This window comes from Erithacus rubecula, assembly GCF_903797595.1.
Source record: "Erithacus rubecula genome assembly, chromosome: Z".
Lineage (NCBI taxonomy): Eukaryota > Metazoa > Chordata > Aves > Passeriformes > Muscicapidae > Erithacus > Erithacus rubecula.
The window spans coordinates 7,554,697-7,572,078 of NC_136661.1; the positions used below are offsets into that span (position 1 = coordinate 7,554,697).

General features: G+C 46.7%; 2 protein-coding genes across 2 annotated transcripts in view; one reads left to right on the top strand and one right to left on the bottom strand.

Moving 5' to 3' along the window:
* Positions 1 to 17,382, top strand: part of LOC306814396 (putative COBW domain-containing protein 7) — a gene marked incomplete at its 5' end in the record, with an annotated part of 373,307 nt that overhangs the window by 56,353 nt on the left and 299,572 nt on the right. The gene's annotated exons all lie outside the window — the stretch shown is intronic.
* DMRT3 (doublesex and mab-3 related transcription factor 3) lies at positions 5,188 to 15,073 on the bottom strand (the record flags this gene model as incomplete). Its single annotated transcript, XM_079330569.1, has 2 exons — positions 5,188 to 7,859; positions 14,638 to 15,073. 2 exons carry the CDS (start codon positions 15,071 to 15,073, stop codon positions 6,895 to 6,897), a joined length of 1,401 nt encoding a protein of 466 aa, XP_079186695.1. The 3' UTR covers positions 5,188 to 6,894.

A 17,382-nucleotide genomic window follows, 5' to 3' on the forward strand; every position in this document is an offset into this window, starting at 1 on the left:
GATGTTCCAAAGAGGTGAGATGCCAGAGTAGAGCCCCTGTGAGCAGGGTGGTAGTGATTGCACTGCCTCCCACCACACCCACCACCACAGTTACTTTGCCTGTTGCCAGAACAAGAGAATAGCAGAAAAAAATCATAAACTGTTGAAACAACAGAGAGCAGTGATGACCAGATCAGGAAATATATGAATGCCAAAGTATAATTCAACAAGCAAGGTGTTTACTTGAATTTTTCTATGTCAGAAAATAGCCATTCACCTGGGAATTAGTCATAGCATTTCCACATGCATACAACACGCAACTCTGCTAAAATCTCACGTAGTGAACTTTCTGGGACAGGAGGGAGGCTTGAGCACAGCACAGGGAGATCAGCTCCTGTCATCCCCTGGTTCTGGTGTAGATCATTCTGTTCCCTTTTCAAGGCAACAGCAATGTGGCATAAACTCTGATAGCTCAGGCTTGGGCCTGGGAAAGACCCACTCCCCAGAAGCTATTGAAGGTCAGAAATTATCCTTTCCTTCCTTCCCCTTTCTCTCCTCCCTCCCTCCTTCCTCAAACTTCTGCAAAGCAACCCCAAATCCAGCCCAATTCCCACCTGTTTGCAAGGGCTGTAGCCACTGATGCCTGTACTGTGTTCACCAAAAGAGGTGAGAATAGCCAAAGGAGATATGTGTGGGTAAGTTAAACTAATGCTCTCTTCCCTTCAGAGCCCTAGAAAACTTATCACTTTGTTTTTGTAAAATATTTGAGAAAAACTAAAAATCAATTAACTTCTCCCTCATACCGTTCTTTCCTTGAAAATTAATTATTTGGCAATAAAAAGAAGAAAAATACATGTCACAAATTTTTCCTTTTGTTTATATCTCTGTTTATATTTTTTTTCATTAGAAAAAAACAAATTACAGGAGAAAGAGCAAGGAAGAAAATTCATAACTTACACATAGCTAACCACAACTCTACTAGTGACTGAGTCACATGGTCTAAAATGTAATAACTAGGCTGTGAGTTGGGTTAAATCTGTGATGAAGGTATTAAAGCTTCCTGAGTAGGGTTTGAAGTAAGGAGGGAGACATGACAAATAGTTTTCTGTAGTTTAGTAATATTTCTCTTGAGAACATTTTTTTTTTTCACATACAGAATATGTAGTCATAACAGATATTTAGCCTTGTTTTTACTTTACTAGAGAAAAAGGCACATTCAAGGTGAGAGCCAGCTGGTTTCAGTTCCCAGGAAAGTTGCTAGCTTGCAAGTGCAATGGGAACAGCTGTAAGCCCCCTTCAGGAGCCTGTTCCTAGTGAGTCAAGATGTCAACATACAGAGGCAGAGAAACTTAAATTTTTGCCACTGTTCTCCATCAGGCACAATGACCTGTGAGGATTGCTTCTGCATCCTTTATCACATGAGTCATTTAGCTCTTAAAAGTGATAAAGTGATTTAAAAAATCTAGATTTGGCAAGCATGGAAGTATTTCTAAGTATTTCAATGTCTCCTTTTTGTTTTTATGTGTATGGTGAATTTTATCTCTCACTCTTCCCAGTTTATACTCACCATGGCAAGAAGGAATGTCAGCAATGCACAGAGAGACTATGCTCCAAAGAAAGATGTTTCCAAAACTGGGTTTGAGCTTTGCTGCATACAACAAAACAGGAAAGCTTCTCTCAGCTGCCATGAGCACTTTCACAGTCACGCTGCAGCCACACTGCTCACTTCACACTGCCTTTCTCCTGCTGATGTGTGCCCACTCCCGAGGGGCTGCAGCCCCCAAGATGAGATTCCACTGCTGGCCTGAGTGCCAGGGTCTGCTCACCCTCCCCAGAGAGGAGGAGACCAGCTCCTCCTGAGCCTGCACACCTCCCTGAACCACACAAGTCCTGGAAGAATTAACAGATTTCATCCTGTCTCAAATTCTGCCTCTTCACTTTTCCTCAGTCTTTTGCTCATTCATGTATCCACTGCCTCTAGGGGGAAAAAAGGCAATTAGTACAATTCTGTCACAAGCCTTCTGGTCTTATCTAGGTATTGCAGAGCAGAAAGCTGGAATTTATAAAGTTCATAAACTCATAAGAGGAAGGAGGAAAGAACCCAAACAGTGTATACTTAAATCTCAGATCTTTTTAGCCATTTTTTGACAGTTGTTTGCTCAGAACTATCTAAGGATAATCCTGAGGTTTTCAGAGGAATTCTTGCTGAAGGCAGTCATAGGTCAGATATTGAAAAGCTACAGGCTGTCTCTCACAGAGAAAAAAAAAGAAAGAGAGTCCTATCACACATGATCTGGTAAACACTGTGTTCTATTCTCTTGTTCACAGAACACTTAAACTCTTTGAGAATTTTCAGATAAAAACAATTAAATCCTTTTAGCAGTTATCTTTTATCTCATAGAGAGGGAAAACTCTTTCTCAGGTTATAGGGCAGAGCAAGGATGTAACCTTGCAAAGGTTCCTCCTATCTATCTCTCATTTTAATCTCCTGTACAGCTTGCAAAGAGATAAAGTAGCAAACTACACTCCTAAGATGCTGTAAATGTTTTCTTTCTGTTGCAGCCTCAGGAGTGCATGGTCTCTGGCAGCAGGCTCTCTTTAAAGTATATCTCCCTTTGTAGAGACCAGATCTTTCTGTACAGGTGATTGTCTGTACCCATCCTCTACATGATCTGGTAGTGATCTAAGGGTTGGATTCTCCCTTTAAGGTCAGGTCTGGCCTGTGTTCAGGCATGCTTAGTGAATAGCTGTGGCTGTGGCTCTCAAACACTGCTGCTAATGTGGAAAACAACGAAATGAATCTCTAGTGAGGAACACAACCATTCATCAAGACTCCCATTGTAGCATGCATGCAACACTGAGTCATACATGTGGTCTGTGACAGTGCAGAAACGCTGCAGAGAGTGCATTAACAAAACATTGTTTTGGGTAAAAACTCTTGTCTTTGTTATCTTCCAGTGGCAGACTAGTGTGAAAATGTTAAATACTGTATTAAGTTAGTTTTTATAAGGAAGGAAGAAGAATGATGCATCAAAGTTAAATGTCCACTAAAATTGAAGTTTAGATAGTATGCATTCAGAAATAATTTTATTTTCCAGTAATGACAATATGCAATATCACGTAAGAAATGAAATTGAAGAATTGATCTTATTCTTCAAATACAGGATAGCTTCAATATTAAAATTAACATATAAATTTAGCATAAATCTTATTTCCCCACTCAGGTCTGCTGATTAAATGCACATAAAGAATGAATCACTGAAACAGTATACTGAGAGAATCAGAGTCATTTTTCAAAGATGTCAGCACAAATGTGAGGTAAGCCTGTTCACCAAGCACACAATAAATGTTGCAGAGGTGGCCCTTCAGACCCATAAGGAGGACAAGTCAGGACCCCCAGGAAAGCAGCACAACACCAGCAAGGACAAGGCAAGGGGCAGTTTGGCACAGGGGACCCCCACTGTGCTGTGCTCACCCCTGCTGTCCCTCTGACTATTCCCTTACCTACAGGTGTGAGAGGTACCAGAGACTCTGAGCAACACATCAGGGCTCTCCATGGCCTTCCTTTGAGGGAGAAATCATTATTGTTATTGTTTGCATCGTTGTTGGCTTCAACCACCTAGTCACAGCCAGAGGTGGGCTAGTGGGGATTTGGGCTCTGCAGAGCCCACTGCACTGGCGTCTGGCAGGCCTGAGACCTGGACAAGCAGAGCTGTGGGCAGAAAGAGCTTCCTGTGGCATTTCCCAGAGAGCTGACAGGGAAATCACCTCTCAGACAGGAGAAAAAGCAGTCCTGGGGAACCCCAAAGAGGCTCCCAAGGGGCTGCTCAGACAAGAGTGGGAGCTGTGCAGAAGGCACGGGGCTGAAGGTCTTTTGCTCCAATAAAGCCACAGCTGCACAAACACCCAAAAAAAAGTGTTAAAAAAAAAAAAAAAAAAAAAAAAAAAAAGTTGAGCTCTGAGATCCTACAGAGACTTCAGCAGGCTCAAGGCATCCTACTTGATACTTTTTTTTTTTTTTTTTTTTTCCTCCTGGGGGTCCTTTTGAGCATCAATACTTCCAGCTCCAGCCCTCCTCATCCCGATGCCCTCTCTTCCTCAGCGTGAAGTACTTGCTCCGACGAGGAGATTCCCTCGTTTGCCACAAGATGGAGCAGGAAAACGCAAGTTTTAGGCGTGCCCTGTCCGGGCTCCCACCAGCACAGCCTGAGGAACAGGTCCCAGCACTGTGGAACTTGCCAACATGCCAAGGGATCCTCAAAAAATGTTATCTGCCTGTATGCCTGCCACTATACAATACAAATGGATGAACACAGCAATTTCTCAAAAGAATCACTGCAGGCCAATACGTGTTTTTGAAAAAAGTAATCTTCTGGATAGCTAAAATATCATGTGGTCAAACAAGAATTACTGCTCAACAAAAAAATTTACATTTTTCTTTTAACAGAGATATATTTGCTTTATTTAAGGAAAAAAGTATTTGTCAATTGAGTCAGAAGTTATTTTATAACATGAGAGGCAGGGATTACTTTAACTTATTTTTCAGAAAATGGCTTGTCAAAAGAGATAGAATTTTAAATATCATACTTTCAAATCTGCATTTTTCACCACAAATGTGATAAGAGTTCATTCCATTTTAGCTAAGGGTCATCTCTCTTTGAAAGATGTGTCCCAATGTCAAGCTGCCAAAATTCAGTTCTCTGAAAACCAGACCAGAAAGGGTATGAGCTTCTGTAGGTATCACAGTTTGGCCTTTCGGCTGAAGATGATTCTACGTCTGTAACAAAACAAACACACAAACAAGCAAAAAAACCAAAAAACCTCTACTGAGATTTCATTTAAAGTACAGGGGATGCCTAAGATTTCTGAAGGAAGGAAATCTGCTCAAAACTGAAGCTCCTGGCCTATCTTAGAGCTCCTGCTCTTACCTAGCCTTTGACAATTTCCCCACGGTGTTGGAGCACAGCATTTCATTACCACCTGCCTTTCTGTTTGCAAGATTATTTTACATACTGCTTTTCTCTCTGGGGTGGCTGTAAGATGAATTTGTTTACAAGTGCCATGTGAATGCAGGCAAATCTGTCAGTACAGAACTGAAACCCTGCATTTAGGAGAACTCCAGATGCTTGCATGTTTACACTTCCATAAGGGATTTTTTTTTTCTCCTCCCTTCCCCTGCTTTTATGTCTTTGCTCTGTAGCATAACCAATAAAAATGCTTTTCTGAACAGGCTGGAAAATTATGCAAGATAAAGTATCTTTCAGTTAATTTATCCCCAAAGGAAAATAAAGTCATTATTTTATTCTCCTTTTTGTGCGTATTCAGTACCTTTATAAAATGAAAGATTCACTGTGTGCACAAGACTTACAGAATATTAAATGCCAAATGAGAACAGAGGCATTCATATCAATAATGAGACCAGATAACATGCCTGATACACTTATACAGCAGTTTTCAAGCCCATCTGCTTCAGAGTCCAACTTCAGGGTGGCCTCACCTTTTTTCTGAGGTGTGGAAGTAATCCCCACACCTGAAAGACTGGAGAGTCATTTCATCTGCATTCAAAGGTGTGTTTTGTAAAAGTCAAATGTCAAGCATATGCAGTCACTTGTGAACAGTTGACAAAATAATACTAAAAGCTTAACAAACTTCTAAGTGGACATTAAACTTGGAGGCATTCCTCATCAGAAGCAATTCCTAATGTTAATCAAACACACATAAGATATGCAGTGTAATCAATGCATGCAATCATGCAATAAATTTTTCAAACCATTACTTTTCTAAGGGAAAAGGGAAGTTGCCTTTTGGCTAAAAATTATTTTAAATAAATGCCCACTATTACATTCTATTTCCTTTTTTTGCTACTTCTACAGAAAAGGAAAAAAAGACGCTTCTGAAGCATTGGGAGAGCCTTTTGTTTTCTGCTTTCTGTGATTGTAGTAAGCTCTGCTTTACTCAGCTGAGCATGAAAATATCTGCAGTGCAAATACAAGAGACCTCAGCTTCCCTGATGACAACTTTTGCTTAATCTCAATTGCAAGTTACAAGTCAGGGAAGCAAAATCCAGACGTGGAAAAAGAGGTTTCCCCTGACTGCAGCTGCTGGAGCTGGACATTTTAACCCCGGTTGAGAACTAATCAGCTCTCTATCTTCAGAATGTTATTTGCCCAGTATAAATGACATAAACCAAGATCATCATCTTAGTTTATTTTTCTAGAGTCCTTAGCATGCTACATTAACCTGACAATGCTTAATCTGGTGTTCATTTCACAATACACTTCATGCAATTCACAGTTGTAATTGGTTTTACACTGACATTACACATTTTGACCTAGCCATGGGAAAAGAATAACTCTTAATAATATTTCTCTGTAAAGTGTCCAAGCTCAAATGGCACAGAAGCAGCTCATGTTATTTGCATGTGTGTATTTCTTTCTTCTGCCTTTTCTTTCACTGCAAGGGTGATCACTGGCATAAGATTTTAAGGTCCTTGTTCTAGTCCATTTGCAATTGAACTATGTTTGCTTGATTTCTTATGTCCTGAGGAGCTCTCAATTATAAAACAGCATTCAAGTATTCTAGTTTAACATCCCCATTTTTCTGAGTTAAGGAACAAAGTAGACCTTGGGCTTCTGTTTCCATTATGAGTCTTCTAGAGTCCCATAACTGGTATCCATAAAGTCTTCCTTTGCAGCACACACTCAGCACTAAAGCCAGAGTATTGCTATTTGGCATTATCCAGTGAAGTGCAAGAAATTAAATAAGTTACGTCTTTATTGCTATAGTACACTATCAAGCAAAGTCCCTTTTCAATACAATTGCAAGAGATTTGTAGAGTACGTGTCCCTCCTCTTAGGGGCCAGTAGTTCAGCTGCACTGTGAGTATCGCTTATCTGCCACATGTCAAATGTCAGTCTAAGAAGATGTGTTGAGTATTCTTGAGTCTGAAGAATCAGACCTTTCCTCATATTCATCTTCTGTGTAAATAGGTTGCTTAGACACAATAGGGCATCCATCATCAGGAATTGAGATCCTAGGATCTTCTGCCGGGCGGGAAGGAAGGACAGGTGAGCTCCGGAAAACGCTGGCTGAGTTGCTGGAGAAAGGACTGACATACTGGGACCGCAGCTGGTACTGCTGCTGCAGCGTCATGGTGTTCCAGAGGGTGACGTCGTTGGGCAGGAACGGGCTGGACTGGTTCCTCGCCAGGGTGTTCCTCAGCATCAGCGGGTAGCGCGGTGGCTGAGGGAAAGGGTGCTGCAAAGGTACAGCCAGAGGGTTTGGCACAACATTGCTGGAATCCGCAGAGAACCTCAGAGTGTCGGGAACCCTGAACGCCGAGCCCACGGACCACTTGGAAGATGAAATGGGATAGGAACTCAGTGTGTGTTCAAAAATGTGCCCGTTGGAAGGCAAAACAAGACCATCAGACTCTGCAGAAGTTCTCTCTCCGCTGGCCACTGAAGAGCGACTGGACAGGAGAACTTCTACGGCACTCACCAGGTCACCACCACACCCCTTCAGGATCAACTCAAGAACAGTTGGCTTTTGGTTAGGGAAAATCTTTTTCAAGACTTCGAGTGGGGGCCTGTTTGCTTTCAAACTGAATGGTAAAGATACTGTCCCAGAAGGACCTTCTATCAGGAGGTGGTTCTGCTCTGGGTGGTACTTGGGGCTGTCTGGACGGTTCTCTGTGCTCCCACCGTTTTTCTGAACTGCAAAACCGACCTCATCCACTGAAACAATTTCAGGGCTTTCAGGGTTGAAACAGCTTTTGGCTTTAGTCATGTCTGGGGAACTCCTTTGGTCTGTGTCTTTGTCACTGTAGGTCTCAGCATTGTCTGCTCCACTTGCATCACCCAACCGCTCCTCATTCACATCTGCAAAGAGAAGTCAGAGAAGTTAACAGAAAACTGGGGCCAAAAGCTTTTACAGAGACTCGAGGATACTGTCTTCTTCAAGTGAACAGACCAGGACTCTAAGGGGGAGAAAGTGAGTTTTTTTCAAAGATCCTGCAAAAATTAAAGTGTCTTTGCAATGTTCCATGAGAACAAAACTGCAAAAGGATAATGAGACCTGATCTAAATATACTCTGTCTCATTCTCCCACATGGGAGTGAACAAGCTGTGGTCATTTTTTTTCTGCATCAATAATGCTATATCCATCCTTTCTCTCTAGTTACAAGGCAGCAACACAACACCCAAGTACAAGTTTTCTCAAAGGAACTTCAGCACTTTAACATCACAGTTCCTCTCTAGCACCACCCCATTGTCTGTGAACTGTAGAGGGCACTTAGAAGATGAAAATTCCCCTGCAGCTCCAACAGCATTGTAACCATTCCATTATGACTATGGATTGAAGGTTTTAAAAGTCTTCAAATAAATAAATGCATACCAGTTCTGGCTCTAAAGAAATCGGTTCCTCTCACAGCAAGAATTGCAGCTTTTCCTCTAAACCCTTAAGCATGTCTGTCTGATGCCTTTTTCCCATGCAAGCACATATTCTAGAAAAGTCTGGCATTTGGTACAATATCCTTTTCAAAGTAGGAGCAGCCTTAGACAAAAAACAAGTTGCTCATTCCCTGCTTAGCCTAGTTTTAAATAACTCCAAGGATGAGGACCCCACAACCTCTCTTAGCAATTGTTCCAGGTATCTTGCTTTCTGTGTGCTAAACTAAGAAGGATGAGAGCCGAGTATGGAGCTGAAACAAGCCCATTGACCATGCAGTCTCCAGGTGGACACTCAAAACTCTTTGGTTATGCCTGGCCAGAGTACGGAACCCTTTGAAATAAGACTGTTGTCAGCAAGAAGGGAAGGATGCTTGCTCATGCCAAAGGGGGTCAATATACTTGCTTGAGATTGTTCATTGTTATTTCCCAAGAACACAGTTCTGCTGGCTTTCCTCATTGAGCACATCATTACATTATTGGAAAGCATCAGTGCATGGGGGGAGAATCATTGTCCAAGCTGCTGTGGCTCACAGTCTACTTTAACTACATAGGGTAGTGCTTTTGAACACACAAATGGGAAGGACTGTCTGCAAAAACCAATACAAATGTTTGCTTGGTTTTCCTGACAAACACCCCAACTAGCTAAAGTAACTGTAAGGGGCAAGCAAAGGCTCTTAAACTGTGCTGATGATCCCACCTGTCCAAATGAGATGGAATCAGTTGGAGATGTGCAAGCACCTGAGCCTCACTGCTCACCGTCTCCTGCCTTCCTCTCATTGCAGGAAAAGGCAGAGCATCTTCTCAGTTAGTGAGCTAATTTAACATTTAGAGATCAGCATGAAAAAAATACTATTAATGCAATTCATCCACTTGAGAGAAATAAATCAGAGTCTGAGCAAGCCTGAGCTGAGCAAGAAGCCACTACGCTCACCACAATGGGTGCTACAAATAGAGAAAAGACCTTGGCAGAGCGCAGCTTGTCAGTGAGCATGGCAAAGGAAGGTTCTCCTCATGAGGACGGCTGTACTCAGCAGAAACAATGGGCCATCCTACAGAGACATGGGATGCTGCTAATTTGGGTTTGAAAGATAAGTGTGTATCTGAGGAATATAGATGTGCTTTTAGCAGGAAGACCCATTTTGGGAACTGGTCTGTACACTGGTTTGCTGCCTGTCATTGAGTGCAAACAGAGAAGCAGTAACTCTGCATGTTCTATATTACAGAGAAGGACATGTATATTACCTCTTTCTCATATGCTCAGTGCATAAGTTTTGCTTTAGCAGAATGCAAGAATTTCTTGCCGATAGCAAACTGGCATCTGCATCCTTTTGAGGAGGTGCTAAGACATTGGCATAGCTCATCCATTACTGAGAAAACGTGAGACTCATGCTGCCTTTCCCTTCTAATCCCTCCACTAAGCATTTATTGCAAATCTTGGTGAATGGACTATTTATACATTCAAGACTTAGAGGGCAGTCTGAGGGCATCCAACTTCCTTGTCCCTGTCTTGACAGAGTTAGAGAGGCTGTTTAAGGAAGATCATAGCCCTAATTTTCACATAAATAAATTGCACGGAGGTGACCAGTATTACTAAATGGACTGAATGCAAGAACACATTTCAGGATTACCTCATGCTCCCGTTTACAGTGTATCTTTATGGGATGAGAACAAGTACCACTGGGGAGAAAATACGTGTTTCTTCTAGAAGACAAACAAACAATCAAACAAACAAACAAACAAACATCTTCAGATCAGGTTAGGTATCTCTAATATGTTCCCTGATCCTCACAAAATGCTATTTTCAAGATATTTCAGATTTGCTTGATTTTCTGTATCCTTAAAAATATCCTTATGAGGCTCGCCTAAAATTTTTTCTTCTAATTCTGAAAACTTCTCCCACTGAATTTTGAATCTTTATCATCAGGAGACCACACAGACGCCAGCTCTTAGCTTTTGCACAGGGTTAGTCTCCTCATGCAGCACAGGTCACAGCGACGAGTCTCGCCGTGCTGTTAACACTCGCAGGGGCAGACTCGGAAAACGAGATTTCGGTGATTTAAAATCGAAGCGGTGCTATTAACACATGGAGAATTACCCTCCGCTGGCTACCGCTGAGCATGGAGGCTGCTGTATTTTTCCCTCTGTTTCTGAGAGCATTTCTGTCTGCCGGTGTCAGGCGGCTCCACGCCCAGGCCGGGGCGGTGCGCGGTGTCACCCCGGTGCCACCCCGGTGTCACTCCGGGGCCCGAGCCTGTCACACGGCATCTGGCCGCTCGCCTGGCCGGCCCTCGGGCTTCCCTGCCTGTCAGGCTGTGTTTTGACTGCGTTGAGAGCCCCGTGCCCGCTCCGCTGAGGGCTGGGGCAGCATCGGCTCCGGGGACTGTCCCCAAGCCCTTCATGGAGCCGCCGCGACCGGGATTCCCGTTTCTTAAAAATTGCCACAAAATAGCCATCGTCAAATTAACTAAAATTTGTGAAGATACATTTTAAATGTCCCTATGCGGCTACTGAATTGAATGAGTATTGCGGTCATGTATTAATTGCAATTGTTTGCATTTTCAGGTACAAAAATAATTTTGTATTTAGAACGTACAGCCTACTGCTCTCCACCAAAGCTTTATTATTTTCTTTTCATAATTCGTAAGTTTCACAGGAGGACATTCTAGGCTTCAAGAAGGAAATCTCGTTCTCAGACATTTTTTATGTTTGTGGGGTTTGGATATTTTGTTCTGTGTGAGCACTGAGGTTTTTTTGCGGTATTTCTGGTGGTGGTGCTTGATTGGTTTACTTTTTTAGCGGAGGGGAGGGTGTTTGTTTTGTCTTTCTGTGGGTTTTTGTTACTGTTTTTGTTTTTGGGAAGGTTGGTTTTTGTGTGGCTCTGGGGTTAGGTTTTTTACGTGTTTGTTTTTTGGGGGGAAGGGGGTTGTTCTGCTGTGTGTGTGTGTGTGCGTGTATGTTTGTGTGTGTATGTACGTGTGTGTGTGTGTATGTGTTGGGGTTTTTTTTTCCCCCAATACCTTCTGTTTCAAATTGCCTGTACTTAAGTATTTGTGATTCCTGAGAAAACTAAGGAAACTATTTTCCTACAGGTATAAAAGATGGGGAATATTCATCAGATAACATGCATGCAGGGACAGATACCAAGCCAGATCAGAGATGCAGTGCAAATACATGAAACAGAAGCAGGAGAACCATACATGAATTTACAGTAAAATACAATTTAATAAATAAAGCTGATATGAAATTGACACAGTATTTACCCCAATTCTTCTTGACTATCTATATTTATCCTGAGTCAAATGTTGTAAAGGGGACAAATAAAAGTAAAATAGGTGAGAGGAAAAAGCTGGTCTCAAGTTAATAACTTGTCTGGAAAACTTGGTCTAATATTTTGGAACCAAATTTGCTTCTTCAATATTCTTACTGCTGACTCTCTGCTAAAACAGCTTGTTCTTTGATTGTTAGGACATCTCTTTTATGCAACACGGATTTTCTTGTATCTCGAAAGTACCTGCTGTTTGCCTTAGTCGTATTACAAGGAAAGACTGATACCCGAACTAGCATGACCACACAAAAAGCTAAGGCTTTGGTGGGCGCTTTTTCGTTTGCTTTGGGTGAATTTTTTGGTTGGTGGGTTTGATTTTTTTATTTTTGCTGTCCGTTTGGAGGTGTGGGGTGTTTGTTAGCTTGATTTGGGTTTCGTTTTGGTTTTGGTTTTAATTACTTTCAGTTCAGACTTTCTTCCCTATATTCGAAGAACTAAATACTCTGTAGGAGACTGATCACTGTTCTGAAATTAACACAGAGACAGCTGCACTGCAGTAAGAAGGTGGCTCTGAAAATATCAGACGACGAATATAGCATTATACTGTTTACTGTTAAGTTATTGTTTATTGTTAAGTCTTGATTACTACTACTACTACTAGAAGTGTAACACGAATTCATGTGAGCAAGGAATGTTCATGGGCACGGTAGCAGGAGGAGGAATCATTCCGGATTAGTAGAGACAGATGCAACGCAGGTAGTTTCAGAACTTCCCAAATGTCCCACCGAAATGGTCAAATGTATCAGTAATAAAAGCAAACTAATATGATTTTACCTTATATTGGGAAATATCCCTTCGGCAGTGAAAAAGCTATTCAGGAGAATAAAGTTCCTGGGTAGGAAGAGGTTGAGAGTGTACTTTAGAAAACGAATGGACAGGAGATTCATCCTCCGTTTTTAGAGCGATTTTGATACAGTTAGTGGAAGGAGAGGATAGAGAAAACCCTGCCACTCAGAGCATGCAGGATAGTTAGAAATAAGCAAGCCATGTGGTTAAAGAGTGTCTGGTGGAAAGGGACAGCAGGAACCTCTAAGGACACCACTTATCGCTTCGCTCTCATTCATCCTCCTGTTCTTAAAAGGCGGGGTAAAAAACCCGTCAGTGACAACCAGGGACCGGGGACCATGCGAGAGAGGTCTGTATAACCAGAAAGGTTTCCCGGTGGTCCCGGGGTACCCCTGCCCCCCAGCCCGGCCTCACCGCGGGCGGGAACGGGGCAGGCGCAGCGCCGAGAGCCTTGATTTATGAACATCTCCGTTATGTTTTGTTGTTTGTTTGGTTGGTTTTTTCGCTCCGTAAAGCTATTATCAGAAAGTGCTGACTGGCTGGCAAGGAAGAATTTCTCATCAATACACTTTGATTGTATTTTGCAAACAAAATGCCTGTTGCTTGGTAACATTTCACTTGAGCCTGACCTTCCCCAAAAGTTATTGCTATCAGATTCGATTTACACTCTCCTCCCGTGATTACTGTAATCTTTTAAACCGGGAACTTCATACATCAGGGTGAAGGAAAGTTGAGCATGTAAGTTAATATCGTTCCTATCCGACAGATTTATATCTGGCTGACGGATGGAAAGTTTCATTTTCTCGGAGAAGCAAGGCGGCCTTTTCCCCTCCTCTCCCCACTTCCTCGGCCTTACCCGCCGCCTTTTCCAGACAGGGAGGACAGCGGATAAAGGAGGACAGGGGAGAGGGGACTTGTATGGAGAGCGGAGAAAGTCCGGGCCGGCGGGAGGCTGCGACCAGCGGGAAATTTGGAGAGACATCCCCATACTCGGCCCTGGGGACCGGCCTGCGGAGCCGGGCCGATGAGGAGGACGGGGCTGCTGGAGGGCAGGCAGGCGGTGCCAAGGGCTGGGAAATGGGAACCTGTCCCAAACCACCGGCATCCTCGCCAGTGCCGGACTCAGCCTCGGGCCCAATGTGCTGCTCCGGTGCTGAAGGAGCAGAGCCCCATGCTGGGGTCCGGTGAACGCCTGCACGGCCGGACTGGCTCGATAGTGCACACGGACCCGCGGGAAGCGGCGGGAGCTCAGGATTCGCCCCATTCGGGGCACCGAGTAAAATTTTGTCACAACTTGTCGGCGGAGCCACTGAGCTGACGGCGGCTTGCCTGCCGAACATCCCTATCGTGAGAGACTGCCAGCTCCCGCTCAGACAATGGACGGGACGCGACAGCGGTTCCGGAGTGTTAGTTTTCCCTCCAGAAATGTGTATTACCGACAGGTCGCGCTCACAAGGTGCCCATTGCAGGCGGTGGTTTCTGCACCCCCGACCTGTCGCAAGCCGCCCGGACGCGACTCGGAGGGAAAGGCCTGCGCGGGATGACTGGACTGCCCCGCTCATTCCCTGGCACCACCCCGCTTTCCCGGTCGTCATAGCTCCACAGAAGCCTTCCGGCTCCTAGCGCCGCTTTTGGTCCGAGGCTCCCAGCGCGGGTGTTGTCCTGGACGAGGACTCGCATCCCGATGCCCGGGGTGCGGGAAGCCGGACAGCGACTCCAGCCCGAGGGCGGGACGAGGAGCGGCAGAAAGACATGCTGCTGTGATCCAGGCGGGATGCAGCTCGTTCCCGACCGACCTGGGCACGGGGGCAGAAGCGGCACGTCGGGGAGCCGGTTGGCAGCGGCGACGTTCGCCGGCCCCTCTACTACTCTCGGTGTACGCGATTCTGGCTGGGGAGTGGGCCGAACACTGCGTGGCACCATGCTTTTTAAAGAGATGAAGTGCACCCGACGGAATTCCCGTCCATTCCCTTCCCACGGAGCCCGTTGGGAAAAATGGAAAGCCTTTACTCGTTGCGGCCCCATCCACCAGAAGTGACAGCCGGGATCCCGGCCCTCCCTTTCCCTCCCGCCCGGTCCCGCGGTGCCCGTCCTCACCTGCCTTGGGGAGCGGCCCCGGGAGCGCGGGGGGCGGCTCGGTGGCCCAGCGGAGGGCGGCGGCGGCCAGCTCGGCGGGGGTGCGCGGCGGAGCGGCGCAGGGCGACGGCCCCGGCGGCGGCGTGGGGGGCTCGGCGCTGCCCGGAGGCCCGGGGAGCGAGCGCAGGGAGTCCGGGAGGAGGCTCTCCAGGCTTTCGTTGGCCTGTTGCCGGCGGAGCGCCACCTGCGCGGCCATCACCCGCTGCCTCTCGATGATGAGGATGCACTTCTCGCAGGTGCAGTCCTTGAAACGGCAATAGCGCTTGTGGCCCTTCAGCCAGGACAGCACTCCGTGGTTGCGGCACCGGGCGCACTTCGGCGTCCGCTGCAGCGGAGCCCGCGGCGGCTGCGACACCGGGCCGCCCATGTAGAGGTACGGGGAGCCATAGCCGTTCATGCCCGCGGGAGGAGCCCGGCCGGCGCCGGGGCGGAGAAGGCCTCAGCGAGGGCGGGCGGAGGCCGGGGCGATGGAGGGCAGGAGGCGGGCGGCTCTGCCCGCGGGCTCTGGGAGGGCGCGGCTCCGGCCCCGGGCCGGCGGGGAGAGGCACCGCCCGCCGCGGTGGCACCGGCGGGCAGAGCGCTGCCGCCGGCCGGAGCGACACTGCCGCTGCCCGCGCCGCCCCGCTGAGACCAGAGCCCCTCAGCCCGCCCCCCGCCCGCCCCCACCGCCACCCTCCTTCCCCGGCGCCGACAGGGGAATGGAGAGAGAGAAAGACAGAGGGAGGGAGTAATGGAGGGAGGGAAGCGGAGGGGGGGGAATGCCTCTGCCCCGCTGTAGGGGCGGCGGCGATGCCCGTGCCGAAGGGTTTTGTGCCCAAGCTGGCACCCACCCCCTGCTGCCTCACAGCTCACGCCCTGAAAGCACCCGGGGCTGAGAGATGAGCGGGTCTGGGAGGTTTCTCCCGGCGTCGGCCCCGCCTCGAAAGCCCACGGGACACGGCCCACGGTGTATGGCTGCTACCGCCTGTGGCCCAACGCCGTGAAATAGCGCCGAGGGTTGAGATAAAAGTTTAGCCAAAGTTTAGCAGGTGCAAAGAGATGCTGGGAGCAGCAGCTGTCCGGGACCAGGAGCCGCCCACAGCTGCGCGGATGGGCTGCGGCCGCGTCCCCGCGGGGTCCAGCGCAGAGCGGGAGAGCCGCGGTAGCCACCTGCCCCCGTGGGTCCGCAGCCTCTCCTGCATCCCGCGGCAAGACAGCTACCTAAACGCAAACGATGGCTATAGAAAGGAACGTGAAATTCACGGCAAGTCAGGTTGCTTGAAATTTAAACGATAATGACTGATGCGGCGGACTTACAGTGTTCTGCATTTCCGTACACGGAGAGGTTTCTCAAAGAAAAACGGGCATTTCCCGTGTGGCAGCGAGAACCTTGAATCGGAATGTAATATATTGGTGGTGAAAACAAAACAAAACAAAACAAAACAAAACAAAACAAAACAAAACAAGTCGTATGTGTTTTGGCTGGGGGAAAACAAATTTACGGCAAGAGTACATCTGTCCGCGGAGTAGCGTCCGCAGGCAGGCAGGAGTTGCTGCTTAGACCCGATATTTCGTTGCTTCAAGACCTCCCCTGTTCTTCCTAGACATCTCTCCACCATAACTGCTACACGAAATAAAGATTTTAGCGAGGCTACGCAGTAACGAAATCAGATTTAAAACTCTGGAAATATTCGGAGAGAATAAAAGGCACAGTGTATGCTGCGAAGGTATTTGCGTGGTATTTCATTACTGGAGAGTTTCCTCATTACTTTTCTACTTTTAGAAGAAGAGTTATTCAGCGTGGTATTTCTCCCCCGGCCGTGCGCGGGGTGTAAGGAGGATGAGCACTCCACCTGTAAATCGCACCGAGCCAGCGATCTGAATCGGATCAGATACGGAGAAAAGGGCACTTTCTCGCAGCTCTAGTAGAACATAATTTTTTGCTGCCGCGGTGCATGCACTGAACTCTGCAGCTCGCAACTGGCTTCCCCCGCGGGGCCTCTTGCACATTCGGGAGTCCCCATCGAGGGGAGGAAAAGGAAGAAGCGGGTCAAGCAGTTAACTATCACAAAATTACGTAAAAGATGATGCGCGCCCACCCTTGAAAATCCGTTCCCTCAAAACAAAGAAACAGGGTGCAAGTGCCTGCGGGGCGGTGATGGGGGTGGAAAAGGTGGATAACCCTACTTCCCCACTATCTGGAGAGGGTCCTGCGGAGCTTCTCCGCAGCCGGCCGGGCGGCTGCCAGATCCCGAGCCGAGGTGCCCGGCGCGGCGGTAGGCTGGCTGAGGGCCGGGGGCCCCTCTCTCGCTTGGCTGCACATCGGGCGTTTAGGTTGAAATACCCGTTTGATATAATGCTGTAATCCTTTTCTCGTATTTGATGGGAATGGTTTCCACATCCTGGTATTGGACAACATCTATACACAGGACCAGATTCGCATTTATGTTAGAAAAACGTCCCCTGCCTGAAAGTCCATTGTAACCCAACACTTGACAACCCCGGCTCCCGTTTCTGCTCGCCGAAAAGGTTTATTCAAGCACATAATGGGATCCCAGCAGAAAGCTTTTCAGACGAAGTGGCGATGGTAAACTGCGCCACATGAACTCCGTTTCCAGGGCTATTAAGCTTTTAATTGCAAAATAGCAGAGGAAATTTCAAGGTGACAATGAGGTGTTAGCAGTTAGCGCCCAGAATAATAGACCGAAAGAGAATGAATGTGCGAAA